Below are 17,804 nucleotides of genomic sequence, written 5' to 3'. Positions count from 1 at the left end.
AGTAATAATTATTTCAGTAAAATGCTTACTTTTCATCCAGTACTCCATTTATTTTCAAGATAAATGATATCTGTCCCTCAAAGAACTTCAGCCCGATCAGACAATTTGTGGCCTCTGTTTTCTCGGATATTATGTATCTGATCAAAGTCATTACAAACAAGAGGTTACCATGATGCTAGAAGCTCTGCGAGGCTGCACTTTGAGTTGAATGCTTACCTCAGCATGCTCACCATGACTATGCTAACATGCTGATGTTTAGTGTGTGTCATGCTCACTATCTAAGGTTAGCCTGTTAGCATGCTAACATTTTCTAACTAGCATTAAGTACAAAGTGCACTGCAGTCGATGCAGGTATTTGGTCTTAAGCCAAACTATTGGACAAATTAAATGTTAAAATGTCTGGTGATGAAAAGACAGAGGCTCAAGAGAGTTATCACGATTCCTCCTGAAGGAGAAAATGACCGTGGTCAATAAAAACCACAAATATGAACACTGTGGTGGAGTGAGATGAAACACCTGTTAATCACCAAAGTCAGGAGGCCATGAATATTGGTTCAAGTTTTTGTACCAAGCGTTTGAGATGTTGAGATGTTTCAGTTTCAACCAAAGTGGCTGACTGACAGTTTGCTATACCCACATCTCACACCACTAAGGGTAAAATCCTGTGATTCTCAGGATAATATACAGACCTTACCATTAACAGTTTTCTTAGGTCCTGTTTATAAGACAACGATTTTAACCGAAAACGGTAAACTTCAGTTGCGTTTTGGCTGATCGTTTACACGACAGTGGTGTTTTGGGTGCCTGAAAAGACAATCTTTTGAAAACAGGTTCCAGAGTGCAATTTTGTGGAAACAGCACCGCCTCCCTCGTCATGTAAACTTGCAATATGCAGTTCCTCTAAAAACACAGACTTTTCTCATATGTGCATTATGATTTCAGTCACTAGGCATGCACGAGAAAGTTGACCATCACAACAACAATGGCGGACTCCCGAGCTCTCTTTGTGCTGGTCACCCAATTGAATTTATCAACGCTTCTCCAGCAAAGTGTAGATTTACTGTAGCAACTCCACAACATTGTCTGTCCAGACAAATGTTTGTGTGGTTGGCATTTTGTTTGTTTATACATCGCCACTCTGTAGAAAGAAGCGCATGTGAGCAGGCGCATGTTGTTTCTTTATAAAGTCACACCGCCAACTACTGGCGGGGTATGTATACTTGAGCGTTTTTGGTCATATTTGCAGATCTGCGTGCACAGCGATTGATATCAAAACGTTGTTATCTGAACGTGGAACTTTTTTCAAAATGAAAAACGATTTAGTTTTCAGCAGATGGTTTTCATGTAATCATGGCCTTAGAGACAATTTCATTGGTAGATACAACGTAAACTGTCGACAGATGGGCCTGTTAAATATCCCCATATCAGAAAATGAACAAATTAAAACAAAGGAAATCAAGGAGGAGGTCCACTGTTAAGAGGGAAAACTTTATTGTGATTTTTACTCCGTTCAGTTGAAATGAAAGAACATGGAAAAGACTGAAATACTCTATGGAAGGCACAGCCACAATAATAGCCAGACAGATGACTGCCTCTTTCATTGTGTTAACACACAAGAGCAGCAGCAGCACCCAATCTAAGACAGACATTTCATTTCAACAAACATGTGCTTTTCACTTCTTGCAGTTATTGTGCAGATTTTGATTCACAGTTAGAATTCATGTATCTATGACTGCATATTTATTATGTATTTATGTGCATTTTAATGTGTTGTAACTAGATCTCCCTTTCACTCCTTTTAACTGAAAGGATTATCATTCTTAATAAGACGGCTCCTTCAGTCAAAGAGTACACTTCAAAGCTCCTTTCATTTGTTCCCTCCTGAAGTATCATTTAAAACCTTATACTAAACAGAGCAGTGGATTACAGTCTTTAAGGGAAACCTTTGACTACTCCCTGTAGATGCATCTGTCATTATACAGATTTTGTCTGCCTGCACATCTAAGAGTAGGAAACGAAACGTGGAGCAAGTAGCATACAGGCGAACAGCATATTAGATCTGCAGCCACGTCCCATTTCTTTCTTTACAGCCTCAACAAACTTTTACACTTTAAGTCTCCATGGTTACTATGTTTTTGAAGCATTCAGCGACAAAGAAAGCCTTATTTACAGCAGAAACATGTAAATCAGTAATCTGTTCAGTCAGTCAATCAGTTATCTAATGAGTGTTGTGCTTTATGGTGTGAAAGAGAGCAGGAGATGAAAGCAGCACGACAGAGGCAGCAGAACATTTAGCAGAAGAAGGTTAGATATTGTAAGTTATGAGTTATAGCATTCTATATGTTCGTTTACACCAGTAGTTACCACAGATAGGCACAACTAATAACAGTAAGCATCCTGACATTCATCAGGAACCGCTTGTGTAAATTTGACTGGAAGTGAAACAAATAACCACACTATGATTCATTCATTAAACAACACGTCATCAGTACATCCAAATCTCCAGTAAAAAGCCCAGTAAGAAGAGATAGTGGTTCAGAAAGAAAAAGAATAAAAAATAAAACACCTGTAGTGCTTTGGTGCCACGACTTCCAGTTTATCAGCTTCAGTTTCATTTGAACATCCATCCAGACAAATTCACAATTATACACACACACACGCACACACACACACACACAGGCACACATATGCAAAAAAACAGCTACCTACAGTATCTATCAATAGTTTGAAGCATTGTGTCAGATAGTGGAGAAGTCCGGCTTTGCTTTCTCAGTATTCCCAGAGGGTGGCGCTGTCCAGGGAGTCGGCGCTGGCCTTAAGCCCTCCAGCATGGTCTCCTTTAAGGTACTTCCCCCCCAGAGCGCAGATGGCCATCTTGTTGAGGTCACAGAACTCAAACAGAAACTGGACAGGTGTGGAGCTGCTGCACCCCACCGCCGTGTCGTCTCCAACACACCAATACTTCCCCTGGGAGTCTGGACAAACACAAACACACTTAATGACACCTGACTCTCATGCAGTACATATAACGCTGTGTTATGTGTTTATGTATTCAAAGTGACGAGTTATATAATCAAATGAATGCTCACTGCATTTAATTCCACAGTTTTCTGGTAATTTTAAGGGTGATATGAAAAGAAAACATTTCTTATTTTCATTTAAATGTTACAAGCCTCATTTTGCTTATTATCTACATCATGACATCACCATATCGTTATGGAGAGGAAAGTAAGCAGGTCATATTGATTCATTGTTCAGCTCTAAGTAAGAGTGCTGGTTGAAATGATAAAAGGTTTCAGATGATGGACAGATAGCCATAATATTTTTCCCATTAGATGTTTAAAGTAATGACTTTCTCTACAGCACAGTAAAATTAAAGGGCTGTGGTGAGTCTACACCAAGCCAAGAGCAGATAGGGATGTTGTTCACAATGTGAACAATGTAGATCTTAAATAGTTTCTTGCATTAAAAAACAGCTTCATACAGTCTCAGGTGTCTACGTGTTCACTGCGGTTGGAAAGCAGGCAAAAATATCTAAATACTGTACTGACATGAAACTTTTGACTACCTTCATTTAAGACACTTCGTGTAGGATTTGATCATTTCAGACTTTAGTGCCCTCAGTGGTAGAATAAAACTAGAATTACCACTTCGCAGTTCAATGTCTCTGCGTGCAAACCAGTCAAGTTTCTCTTACAGTTTACATTCATGTCTGTAAAAACATGTATGCTTTACACACAACCTCTTGCTGACAGCACAGATCGATACAATCAGCACAGTTTCATGGTGGGCACCCAAGATTAGATTCACCTATTCAGCATCTAATCAAATGTCTCCCCTTCTGTTCCTGAGTCATGATGTTAAATAATGGCCAGAAAAGTGTTTTATGCACATCATTATGATGTCACATTGAGGTTGACTTTTGACCTTTTAGATAAAAAATGTCAACACTTCATCATTTTATCCTGTCTGATAAGTGTGTGAAATTTTGTCAAAATTAGCTCAAGAATTCTTGAGTAATGGTCAAAAACATGTTTTGTAAGGTCACAGTGACCTTGACCTTTAACCTTTGACCACCAAATTCTAATCAGTTTAATGTTGAGTCCAAGTGGAAGTTTGTGCAAAATCTGAAGAAATTCCCTTAAGGTGCTCTTGCGATATTGCCAGACATGGTCACACTGACCTTGACCTTTGACCTCGACAATCTAATCAGTTCATCAGTAAAACAAAGTGAACTACGCCAGAAAAAATGAAAAATTCCCTCAAGGTGTTCTTGAGATTATGCAGTTAGAAGAATGAGACAGACAGGGTCACAGTGACCTTGACCATTGACCATTAAAATCTAATAAGTTCATTGTTGAGTCCAAATGGATGTTTGTACAAAATTTGACGACTTCCCTCAAGGGGTCCTTGAGATATCACCATTACAAGAATGGGATGGACAGGCAGATGACCTGAAAACATAATGCCTCTGGCCACAGCTGTCGTTCGCTAACATGTTCACTGGCCTCCATGCTGCTTTCTGCTGTTTACTAACCTGTGTAGTTTCTGGTAGTTGTAAATGTTGTGTTTACTACTTGTTTCTGTTGCCCCCAAGTGGCCAAAAAAAGTCACTGAACGCAGGTTTTGCGTCACTGCAGGATTTGAACATTACAGATTTTGGCACCCCCAAGTTCTTGTATACACTTTGGCAAACTGTCTCACTTTCCTACAGTTAAAACCTTCTGCCATTAGGATGCTAAAACATGCTATAAGCACATATTGTCTATACAACAGTCAACTGCCCACCTTTAAGGGAATAAGCGCCGTTGTGGAACTCCAGCTGGAAAACATCATATGATGCTCGATTGGAGTCCAGAGTCGCCATCCCAGCTTTACGAGCCCCAATGAAACCGTGCTCCCCACGAAGGACAATGATTGGACGGTTGATCAGCTTCATCAGGAACAGTTCAGCCTCCCCTGGAGAGACAGGATAAGGGTTGCATCAAACTGATCTGGGACTTGTTTCCCAGAAGCATCTTGAAGCTAAGATAATCATAACTCATCAACACACAAAGGTACTAAGATTATCTAAACTTGAAGGTGCTTTTGGGAAACAGGGTCCCTGGTCTGTTTTTCCTCCTCTTCAAGAATACAGTGTGCGCTAGGATTTCCTAATTGAGAAGAAGTACAGACACTTGTCTTAAAAAAACGGAACAATTCAGAACCCATTTTTTAAACTTAAAGTTAACACCTTTTGAATGCACTCAGAAAAGTGCATACACAAAAACTACTTGGTTACATTAACAAGTACCCTTAACTTTGTTACTTCCCACCCCTGCCTCACTTTTCATGTGTTCACGTCATTTCAGAAACATCAGAAACGTCACTGACCTGCATTGTCAACAGTAGCAGCTAGCTGCCCATTCCTCTTAGCGACCACATATTTGTTGTTAGCTGCACGAACACACACACGGCCGTCACGCCACTCCAGTTCAAAGAAACTGTTGGCTGATCTGTAAAACACGTTAACAAATTCTATGAGCAGACTGGGAAGGATGGGTATGTGTAGACTAGGGATGGGACGACTACACTAAAAAAGTTGACCTGTTGAATTTCTAATATCTGTATAATCATGACTATTGTGTCAAGCAGCACCTAAAGAGACGGCTGGGCAATCAGCAGTAAAAGAGACCTGCAAAAACAGGTTGCATAGACCCCAACCTCAAAAAACACGAGGTCTTAATCAATCATTGGCTTCATATCAAAAGATATAATGCCATTTACTTATCTGAAAAGCCTGGCTTTTTAAGATTGTTTGATTGTTTTTCAGTAAAAGGATGTGTACTAAAAATATGTGCCCTATCTGTAGCTCTTTTTACACAGAGATTGCGCTATAGGGCTGCGACAAAATCCTGTATTTTTGCTTCCTTTGCATTTTTACACAGAACCAAAAAACAGCGGCATCTTGCCACTCCAGTGTGTAATTTTAGAAAGCATGCTGGCATCGTGGAAGCAAAAGAAGCGCACTCGACATGTAAAACACCAGCATTGCCCTCTATTGTGACATAGAGGCCGTTGGCAGCACTTTATAAACAATAACAATGTCATGACCATGGCAATAACAATCATTTCCCGTTTGTGTTACATGGCAGTTAATCTTGTCCTCTACTTGAAGGGTAGGGAGCTCCCAGACCTCAATGTTTTCCCAATCAGTGGACATTTTCTGCTACTGTTCTTCTAATTTGAGTTAGCTGCCAACTGCTACAAACTCCTGTTTTTCTCCTGGCTGTGGGATGCACGCATAACACGTCATCAAAACGTCACAACCATGCTTCCCAGGATCCCATCCTGCCAGCTTTTCGCTGCCATTACTACCTCCAATGCTGGCTTAAAGACGAGACAACTCTGTCCCCTCATTCCACGATTGTACCTTTTACACAGCTTGGCGAGGTGTGAAATTCCCACCTTGAAGAGACAGTGTAAAAGGGGCTCCCATTATGTTTTAGTGCCATTTTAAAAGACGATTATCAGGATAATATTGTTTTTGGCCAGGATATTGCGGCAGGAAAATTTCATGTCGTCCGATACCAGTGTGGACAAAAGTGTGTGATATTCAACATGATGCAGTATACAGTACTGTGTGTTTGTGGTTACTTAGTGGAGGCAGTGCACTGCAGTCCTCCAGATGCTGTCAGAGTCCAGTACTTTCCAGCGGCGGTTCTGAAGGCACACTTCCTGTCCTCACGGCTCATCTCCAACTGGAAGACTTCCTGGTCCCCTTCCTCATCCTGATTGGCTGACAGGTCCATGCCTAGAAAAGTGGGGCAGTCTGTTGTCAGATTTCATTTGCCTCTCAAGGTTTTCCTCCTTCTCTGAAACTCTCCTTCCCTCTAATTCATGAAGTTGCCTCAACGGACTCTTAAAGGGACAGAACATGCTGAACTCTCAGTGCCCAGCTGTTTGAGGTGCGGTTACATGGGTTTGTTGTAATATGGCACACATGCAGGGAATGTGCCAGTCCTGAAAGGAGCGAACAAAAGCAAGATTTTCTGGATAAGAAAAAAAAGAGAATTGCAAGTATTGGACAAAAATGTCTTGCGACTGCATTCTTGTTTAATGACACTGTAGCTCTCTCATGGTGAATATCTGTAGGCTTGAATTCAAAACATACATGCTGTGAGTCCCAAAAAAGAGGACTTGAGACCTGACTCCCCAAAGACTTGACATGAAACTTGGGAGCAAAACCATTCAAGTCTCAAGTGTTAGCCTGCTAAAACTGCAGAATGGAAACAAGAACAGTTAAGCTTTGCATGGCCAAACGCTTTAAAGGCAACAATACTAGTGTTCTTGCATTGAGTAGGTCTCAGTTATGTAACAAGAACACTAGTAAAGCAGAATTAATTGATTTTCAGCCACTTGCAGAAGCGGAGAAAGCCGTAAATAACACTGACATATCATCCACTTATAAAGTTGATAGCTCCCTGTGTACACATTAAGCAGATACACAGCAACATAAGCAATTTTTCAGTCACCACAGTGTTTGGTGTTGGACAGGAATCTATGGTCAGTTTGGACAGGAATGTAGGGAGCTAGGAGAGCTTTGACAACGAAAACAGCTGCCTGCTTCATCTGAAGACAACGTTAATGAACATGATTATGGATCATAATATCAAAACAAAACTAAGAGCTGCAAGATGCTAAAATGCTCCGTAGGGCTGAAGGGATCAGCGGAGTCAGGCCACAACTCTCTGTGGGTTTGTCACTATAAGTAACACCTTTGCATCAAGGTAGATACAGTATGCACACAGGTCTTCATTTGACCCATTGTTAGATAAATGAAACCACTAATTAGTGCTGCTTTAACACAGCTTTGAAAGACACATTTTCAAATCAGAGACAGGAGATACTGTCATCGTGACGTGCAGGTTGCTTATCATCTCAGTTGCTGGAAAAACATGTTGGCATTGTTTCTGCAAACCACAAGTACATTACATTTGCCTATTTCATACATATCATATCACTCTCTAAAGTGACATAGTGTATGAGCTGACCTTGTCTTCACATGGAAGAGAGGATGATGGATTGCGTGTCACGTAGGCAAGATGCCAACCAAGCTGCGGACCAATGCAGACCACTGTTTGAGACCAACAAACAGCTAAACCGGTTGTGTTTTAACGAGTCATTGCTGTTTTTTTTTTCAGTGGCTTTTTAGGCACCAAACATAGGTGTTTTGTAGCGACCTCACACTGTTTTTCCAGCGGGGATAGTGGCACAAAATCTGGTTCATTTTATGGACACATCGCTACATTTGCTGCTAAAATAGGGGCACAAAAAAGCATTTTTTTAAAAAAGCTGAGACATTGCCGAGTGTCCTGCCGGAATAGTGGCATATAAAGCAGTTATTTTTACCAAGACATCATAGTGTTTCCTCATGGGATGGTGGCACAAGGCATTTTTTTTTCTTTACTGAGACATCGCTGCTTTTCTAGCAGGGATTCCATCCATCCATTTTCATCTGCTCATGTGGGGCTGGGTTGCAGGGGGCAGCAGGCCAAGCAAAGCACCCTAGACATCCCTCTCCCCAGCAACACTTTCCAGCTCCTCCTGGAGGACCCCAAGGTGTTCCCAGGCCAAATGAGATATGTAATCCCTCCAGTGTGTTCTGGGTCTGCCCCGGGGCCTCCTACCAGTGGGACGTGCCCGAAACACCTCCAGCAGGGGGCGTCCAGGAGGCATCCTGATCAGACGCCTGAACCACCTCAACTGACACCTTTCAACACCAAGGAGCAGCCACTCTACTCCAAGCTCCCTCTGAATGTTCAAGCTCCTTACCCTATCTCTAAGGCTGAGCCCAGCCACCCCACTGAGGAAACTCATTTCGACAATCCATGATCTCATTCTTTCAGTCACTACCCAGAGCTCATGACCATAGGTGAGGGTTGGGATGTGGATGGACCAGTAAATCGAAAGCTTCGCCTTCTGGCTGTGCTCCCTCTTTACCAAGACAGTCCTGCGCAACCCCACATCACTGCAGAAGCCGCACCAAACACCTGATCCATCTCACGCTTCATTCTACTCTCACTCATGAACAAGACCCTGAGATACTTGAACTCCCTCGCTTGAGGCAGGAACTCTCCCCCAACCTGGAGCTGACAATCCGGTTCCGGCAGGGAACCATGGCCTCAGATTTGGAGGTGCTGACTCTGATCCTGACCACTTCACACTCGGCTGCAAACCGCCCCAGTGCCTGCTAGAGGTCACGGTATGATGAAACCAACAGAACCAAATCATCTGCAAAAAGCAGAGATGCAATTCTGAGGTCCCCAAACCGGACTCCTCCCTCCACCCAGCTGTATCCTGTCCATGAATATCACAAACAGGATCGGTGACAAGGGACAACCCTGGCAAAGACCAACACCCACAGAGATGTTTAACTTGAATGCAGCTCTCACTTTGGTCATACAGGGACCGGATGGCTCGTAGCAGTGAGCCTGGTACCCCGTACTCTTGCAGTAACCCCTGCAAGACCCCCTAGGGACGCGGTCGTAAGCCTTCTCCAAGTCCACAAAGCACATGTAGACTGAATTGGCAAACTCCCACTACCCCTCCAGCAGGGGGGTCCTAACCATAACCAAATGGTTTTTGTGCCTAAACCTAACCACATGTTAACCACATCACTGTTGAAATGTAAAGTTTTAAAATACCTTCTACATAATAACAAGGAAATGCAACACATCAAGGGTTTGCAGAAACATACAATGCCACCATTTGGGTTGTGCTTATAAAGACTTGAAACTTGACAAGCCTCAAATGACTTAATGACAGCTGTTAATCTCTCTGCCATGGATAGAAGAAATCAGGGGAAAAAAGCTCTTGCTCTTCATTAAGAGACTTGACACAAAAACCTAATTTTTACTGTTGAGCGACCGGCTAACAAAATGTCTGTGCACGCCCACACTGAGCCTGCTGCCCCATCAGGAGATAGATGCAGAAGCACAGGCTAACCCCTAATATAATGTTTGAATGTCTACTACTTCAGTGAAAGACCAGGTCACGAGTCACTGCCCTACAACGACCTCATTCAAACATAATTATGTCTTCATTTGCAATCCATCTCTTCTGGAATGCGCACACACACACACACACACACACACAATTTCTGCATGCATTAAAGCATTTTGACTGCAGGGATGAACTGCTGTCAACGATCAGTCCCATGTGCATGGCAGCGTGCAGTCAGAGACAGAGTGGCGACCAGACAAAGAGGTTGCATGTGGCATGAAGCTCCACATTCAGCCTGAGTCACACCTCCCTCTGTTTTCTCTGCCTCTCCTCCATTTTATCCCTTTTGTCTCCAAAACAAATTCCTCCTTGTTTTCTGTCTTTATTCTCAGTCTATTCTGAGATAAAGAGAGATGGATAACTGTAGACTGGAGCTGACCCTGAAGCAGCAGCCACAATGCAGGGGTAGAATTACTGCAGAAAAATGTTAAGCTAGGCAGAGGCTGGCCAGCAAGGAGGGAGGGAGGGGGGGAGGAAAGGAGGGAGGAAGACAGGGGGAGAAAGTGAGAGCATGATAATGAAAAACACATGGTGTGAGGAAAAAGAAGTAACAGGAGTCTCTGATTCTCTCCTGTTCCTTCTCTCCTGTTCCTTCTCTTTGTCACACACACACACACACACACACAAACACACAGTAAAACCATGCAACAGCTGCATGTGGTGTGTGCCCAGTTATGCAGTGACTTCATCTGTACAGTGATATGTGATTTTTCTCTCTGGCTCTGTGTGGCTGCAGAGCCTCACCTTGCCTTGTGGAGACGTTTCTCTCGTTGCCTGCAGTCAGCACGACTTGCGCGTGGCTGCGCTCCAGGCCAAACAGTTCATCCTTGCCCACCTTGGTGCTCCTCCCAGACTTCATAGTGCCAGTTGGGCCCGTGGGGGCCAGGTAGCGGCCGTTGCAGTCACGGAATGCCACTTTTCCGGAGCGGAACTCCAGCATAAAGCCGGTGTCCTTGTCCGTTTTCGTGGACAGGCTGCCATCATTGCGGAGGAAGCGGTTGTCAGAAGTCTCGAGGTGGTAGCGCTGGTCACGGTAAACCAGTGTCACAAGGGAGTCCACCCCCCAGGGGACATCCCGGTCTATTGACACCTCGTCGTGCGCACTCAGGTGGGCGAAGCGTTTGCGCGCAAAGCTGTACAGGTTGACCTGCGGGTGCACAGCCAGATGCACGCTCCATCTCTCTGTCGGTGTGTCGGTTTGCGCAAAGCAAGTGATCCGGTCCTCGCTGCCGCTCAGGTACCGGCCATAGGGCTCGGACTGCAGAGACCACCGCCCGTCCTCGTGCGCGGTGATGACGAAGCGGCAGTCCCGGCCGCCGCGCGTCTCGCTGTCCGCGGTAACGTTGCCGTCTTTGTCCGTGGCGAGGTAGCGGCCCAGGTGGGAGCGGAGGAACACGGCGCTGCCGTCCTCCCCGGTCTGCTCCAGGGTCCAGGTCTGCTTCTTCTTCAGGCTGCTGGCCGAGGCGTTGATTTTAAAGCCGAAAGTCTCCGCCGTCAGATACTTGCCCTCGCTGTTGATGAGCCCCAGAGGGATCTGCAGCAGGTCCCCGTCGGCGCCGTTTGCGGACATGATTGCAGTGTGTCAAGAAGGGAAAAGAAAAGAGGAGATGCTCCTGTGCAGAGAGGACACGCGGACAGAGAGAGGAAGAGACAGAGTGAATGTGGGATGTGGGTGTCTGAGGGAGGGATAGAGAGATAGACAGAGAGAGAGAGCTGCTCTCTGCTGACTGATGATGATGATGATGATGATGATGATGAGTGTCCCCTGACTGCAAATCCAGACTGCCTTTGGAGCTGCAGGAGTTGCAGGACTGGGAGTCTTTTTTTTTTCTAAAGGCAGTACACGCCCCAGATACAGGCAAATGGAAAACCACCCACCCCTGTTCACACACACACACACACACACACGCACACACACACACACACACACACACACACACACACACATTTCAATATCATCCAAACTATTATCAATACATCCACGTGCCCCCCTACTTTCCCTCCCTCTAATTGAGATCTGCTCAGTTCCACATGGATAGAGCCATTCACCCACTGACAGAACACTGTTTGTCTTCAGGGCTGCGTGTGTGTGTGTGCTGGGCTATGAAGAAATCAAGTTAAAGTTTATTAGAACGAGATATCTGGCCAAAAGTCTTTCTGCTAACTTTTACTCTGTGGTGGAAGCAGTGCTCAGATCCTGTGCTGAAGTAGAAGTAGTGCCAAAAATACTGTAAAAGTCCTGCATCCAAAGGCCCACTCAAGTGAAAGTAGCAAAACTACTCAAAAGTACTGCAGAAAATCAGATTCTCCCTACAACTGACTGTCATATTGTTACAGCTGATACATTATGACATTATTATATTGTTAAAAGGCCCACGCATCAATGTGTAAGCAGCATTTCACTGTTGTAGCTAAGGTGGAGCTAGTTTTAACTACTTTCAGTCCAGTTATTCTCAGCCTGGGGCCCCATCTTAGTCAGACCTATCTCCACACCTGGCTGTAGCGCTGTGCCATCTCTGAAAAAAGTAGGGCTACTCCAAAGGTTCCACAAAATAAATCTGAAAAGGTCATGAGACGATGACCTATATGAAAGAAAAAAACAAAGTTGTTATGTGCAAGTATTTTAGTTTTCATTGCTCTTTTTGTGTGAAATGTTGAGTAATTTCACTTTTTTGAGCCAAAGATAGTTATTTAAATGATACCATGTGAGAAGTTTGCAGTCAGACTCATCAAGACGAACAACTCAGACATCTTAAATGGGACATGGGGCCTCTATAGGTACTGTTTTTTTCATTTGTAAAGGGTCACAAGCTCAAAAGGTTGGGATCCACTAGTTAAATCTTTAACAGTGTTTTGTATATTATAAACTTATCACGTTTTTTTAAATGTACAAATGTGACCTGAATAGTAACTAGTTCCTAAAGCTGTCGGATAAATGTAGTGAAAAGTACATTATTTCCCTCTGCACTGTAGTGGAGTAGAAGTGTAAAGTAGCATAATATGGAAATAGTCAAGTACAGGTAGTTCGAAATTAAATGTACTTCAACCACAGCTTTTACTTTTTATTTTGGTTTGTGGCTGTTTTCCTGGTTGAGATAGTTATAATTAAGGGGAATTTTGCTGTTATCATGGCAGATTATGAGACCATGCGCTCCTGGGCACAGATATGCAAAGGGCCCCACCACCTCTCCTACATAAAAGCAAGACACACAGACTTTGTGGTAATTTGTGTCTCATTGTAGTCGTTAAGCTGCTTTCACACCGCTGCGTGTTAACTCTCCACCTCCAGTCATTTCAAAGAGGGGACGGCAGTAGAGGGGATGAAGTTTCCAAAATGGCAGTAGGGGTATGAAGTGGTTGTTGGCCATGTGCACGGCACGCGCACTGATTTTGATCTGCTGCACTGACTTCAACATGATGAACCTCAGGCAGTTGCCGCCTAGCTTTGGTCGATCAAATAATGGGCATGATAGAAGCAGACAGAAGACAAGATGGAGGAGCCCTTAATGTTGGACAGCCAAAAGAAAAACTCGGTCTGGGATAACATTTCAACATTGTGTCTCTTTGTGGTCACTTTGAGTCTCTTCCTGGTTGGTAGGCCTACATGTCAAATTTACATTAAACATTTTGCAGGTGAAGGTTAGGGCCCCCCCTGACATTTTGGGCTCCTGGGTCTGTGCCTAGTAGGCTTGTTCAGTAATCCATCCTTGGTTGTAATCCTTTTTTAGTGCTTCCCACTTTGTGAGTTTGGAGAAGGCCCTTTCCCTTTCCAACATGACAGTGCCCTCACACACAAAGCCAGGTCCATAAAGACATAGTTTCTGCGTGACGTGTGCACAGACATCAACCCAATCCATCAACTTTTGAGTGAACAGTAAGAGACAGAGACACATCAAACTACTGAAGCTGTCTCTGCTGCAGGCAGTGAGGCCTCGTGTCTCCTTCTCTCTCCTGTTTCTGCATTTAATTGCCCCTGGTGACATCTTGTCATGGTAACTTTTGTGTGCTGTAGGGTGAGAGGGCATGTCTGTTATAACAATCTCCCTCTTTTTGTTTACACACACACACACAACCTATGTTTCTTCACTGCAGTATGAGTGCTGAAATGGAAGGATTGTGCTGTATTACTACTTGCAGCAGTGCAGGTAGCTACAGAAAAATACTGTGTTTTGGAATACACACACATAAGTTCAAAATGTAGCAGCTGTTTCCTGACCTTCAGCTGCTTCCTAACCTCGGTCCACCCATTTCCTCCTCCTCTGGACTGTGCCATGTCTCCTGCACATCCACCTTTATTTACACTGGACAGAGTGTTACTGGGTGTGTGCTTGTCTTTCCCTCACACCTAATACAATAATATTAGCAGGCTAATGCAAAGCCCCATAAAAAGCCAATTTATCCAGTTAAGCCTTCTGAGCCATGTTGTTTGTTTCTTCTCCTGCGGCAGTCTTTAAGTTTGAATCTGATTATGTTAATGAGGTGCTTTGACCGTGTTAAAGTGATTAGGCTGTTTTAAGTAACAGCCTTTTACAAAGTTAAAGTTAAATTTGGTGTCCTGTAATGTTTATTCTCCTCATCTATTTAGTTTCTTTATTCTTAAAGTTTAGAGGGTCAGACCTCCTTAGTGCAGCTAAAATAACTGCTGCACTGCTGAATGTAATTTGAGGAAGCATGACACACTTTTCCTCCCTGTTTTCAGTTAGTGGAAATTCCACCCAAACAGTGAAAGACAGGAAGGTTCATGAGTGGTTCACAGCATGCAAATTTGCACGTTTGCATGTTTCATGTCAATGATTATGCAAATGCTGTCCTGCAAAGCCAATACGACATTTGGACCGTGTGTTCAAGTGTGTGTGTGTGTGTGTGTGTGTGTGTGTGTGTGTGTGTGTACGCATGTTGTAGTGTCAATCAACTGAAAATTACTCAAGTAATTACTTGTTTAAGTCACATATTAAGTAATAACAACATACTTTATCTGATGAAAGCTTAGAGAATTTTGTTTTGCTTTCAAATCAGTGAAAAAACAAGTACTTTTGAGTTTTTTGACCATTATACAGACAAAATAACAAATATATAGATATATTCTTTGGGCTCTGGTAAGCCTGGGTGTTTGTCATTATATAAAAAATATATATAAATATATATATAATATGTATAAAGTAAAAAAAACAACTTCTTTTTGGTAAATTAAACCTATACACATCAGTTTGAGAGAGAATAATAGTGAGTGTGGAACTGACAATGGAAGCAGACCAGAGCTCTGAATAGGACTTGGGGCTGGGAGCAGGACTTGACCTCTGCCAGGACAATCTGGTGGCGCACAGGACATGAGGACTGGGCTGGAACAAGGTTCATGAGGGGCATGTGGAGCATGACCTGGGCTGCTTGTTGCTGGAGACCTTTCAGCTCAGACCACATCGCCCCCATCTGGGCAGTCAGAGAACATCAGCAAGGACATGGATCTGCATGCTACATGAAAAAGAACACTCAGCCTTCCTTTTATTATCATCAAACCTGAGTACAAACTGCAACTAAAACCTGTCATGTGCAGGCTTAGAAATGTACACGGTCATTCCTCAGGTTTCTCCCATTTCCAGTTGAAAAGACTTTGGGTGTTCTGTACAGCTTGACAGGAGGGTCCTTGACACAATCTGCCCTTCGCTGATATTGGCACTGTCCCCTGGACAAATGGAGAAAAGACAAGAAAGGTTCATTTCTCCACAGGGATTAAAACATATATTTACTTCCCCTGGATACAATCAATCATTCTCTCGTCAAAAATAATTATTAAAAACTATTAGAGAAGTTCTCTGCTGTAGTTTGAAGATCACCTATTCCACCTGTGTGAGGTTTTTAACACTTTTTTTCACAGCAGACATTATGACTGGTCACAGTAGGAAAAGCACAGGTGCTACTATTAACACTGATGATGGCCACCTTATAGCCGAGTATCAGTGAAAGCCAGCAGGCTACAATAGCATGTCTGAGTGTCCTCCATTAAAAAGGCTTGTTCATGTCAGTTTACACTGGTGTGATTTTACTCAGGGACACTGATGTCTGTGTTTGATACACTGAAGTGTTTTACATCATATTCTTGAATGGATGATACAGAAGCTGAAATGGAGGGAAATTATATTTAGTCATCTTTTGTCTTTTTTGGTCAAAGGTTATATTTGTAACAGTATGCATCCTTTACGTGTCTTGGGATTGTGTTATGTCAGGCTGTTTTGTTGTTCCTTGGTACAATAGGAATTTCCTCAGTCCTACTATTCATTTCTTATTTCACTAATCTTTTTCATGCAAGCTGTTGGGTTGTTGAGGTATTTTTCCTTTAAAATCTATGAAACTCTATGATTAAAATGGCGTCACAGTAGCTTTACAGTTTCATTATGTATTATATCTATAACCGAAATCTTTAAAAGAGCCGGTTATGATGAAAATTACATTTTTGGCCAACATTTGTATTTTGTATGATCGTTATAACTCAGTTAGTGCAATGATATTTCGATTCCCTTGCCCCATTTTGGATTTTAAAAGCTGGTTCAACAATAAATGTATAACATCCTTTCCTAAAAAAATGTTTTACAGTTGTTGTTTCCTCAACTCCTCCTTTGGATTTTAATTCTTGACTTTACAAAACATCTTCCCCACTGAGGAGCACAGGGCCGATTAGCGGTGTGTTTTTGAGACATTACACTTGGTGGCAGTGCGGATCTGTTATCCATGAGGTGAACTCTGGGTTGCACCTGCTCACATGACTTCTGACCCCAGTGACATATTTACTGATATTGAGGTAAAAATCCTTTGTTTGATACTTTTCCTTTTGAGCTTTTGAAATAAAGTGCTAACACTCTCCAGTATCAAACTGTAAAATGTATTTACAAAGCCCTGTGTCAGTCACCAGATGTGATTGCTGATGGTTTATCATTGTTTTCCTAACTTTGTGGACAATTTATGTTAGTGTTGTTTGTCTTATTGTCTCTTGGTTATTATTATTTGTAATTTTTTTTAATTCATTTTGAATTTATTCCATATTCTATTTTTCTCTCTTTTGCAAACAGGAATATGACCAAAAACCAAATGAATCAATTGGTTAAAAAAGCTATGTGGTGAAATCATGTTTGTTCTGTGTTATATCATCTCTGCAGATATGGTCAAAGGAAATGATAGGTTTTCTTTACTCTGGAGACAGCTTGTGTTTATAACCACATGTCCAGTAAATGACAAGATCCACAGCTGCAGCAGTGAGTGTGCCCGTCTGTTAATTCACAGAGTCAGGATGTAGTCTTGTCGACTCTGCTGTGCTCACAAAAAACATTTTGTTGAACCAGTTAATCCTTTTAGTAAGAAAACACGACTGTACTGTGTGTCTTAGATGAGATATCTGCAATGGGTTTATTTGCCCTGAACAAAAATATGCTGGTCTGCCTGGCTGTGTGTCTCTGGGGGTTCACCACCTGTATAAACAGCGTGTATGAGAATATGATACAATGACAAGAGGCCAGAGTGTTCCCTACAGAGTTTGAAGAAGAAGAGAGTGTAAGGAACAACGCAAAGGGAGAGAAGGGCAGTTTATTTTAGGAAGTTCACCTACATTTCTGGTCATCCGCATAATGTACATGACCAAATGTATCCAGTGTATGTGTGTATCATCTGTATGGTGTCTTTCGTTTGTCTTAATTTAACTCCCTGTTCCTGCATAAAGGGAGTTTCTACTTTATTCCAACAGGCTTGACAGCATCCACGCGGTGATAGCTTTT

The 17,804-nt window shown here is 42.8% G+C and overlaps 1 protein-coding gene across 1 annotated transcript; it reads right to left on the bottom strand.

Moving 5' to 3' along the window:
* Window positions 1-1,471: 1,471 nt before the first annotated feature.
* On the bottom strand, window positions 1,472-11,952 carry LOC117254589 (fascin-like). The gene is made up of 5 exons (XM_033622943.2): window positions 10,789-11,952; window positions 6,637-6,793; window positions 5,374-5,495; window positions 4,789-4,959; window positions 1,472-2,975 (listed from the first exon to the last, which is right to left on the bottom strand). Exons 1-5 carry the CDS (start codon window positions 11,612-11,614, stop codon window positions 2,770-2,772), a joined length of 1,482 nt encoding a protein of 493 aa, XP_033478834.1. The 5' UTR covers window positions 11,615-11,952; the 3' UTR covers window positions 1,472-2,769.
* Between the last annotated feature and the right edge of the window lie 5,852 nt (window positions 11,953-17,804).

The sequence above is a fragment of the Epinephelus lanceolatus genome, chromosome 3, assembly GCF_041903045.1.
Source record: "Epinephelus lanceolatus isolate andai-2023 chromosome 3, ASM4190304v1, whole genome shotgun sequence".
NCBI classification, from domain to species: domain Eukaryota; kingdom Metazoa; phylum Chordata; class Actinopteri; order Perciformes; family Serranidae; genus Epinephelus; species Epinephelus lanceolatus.
Note: the sequence above shows the minus strand (reverse complement) of the source record. Positions and strands in the feature narration are given on the sequence as shown.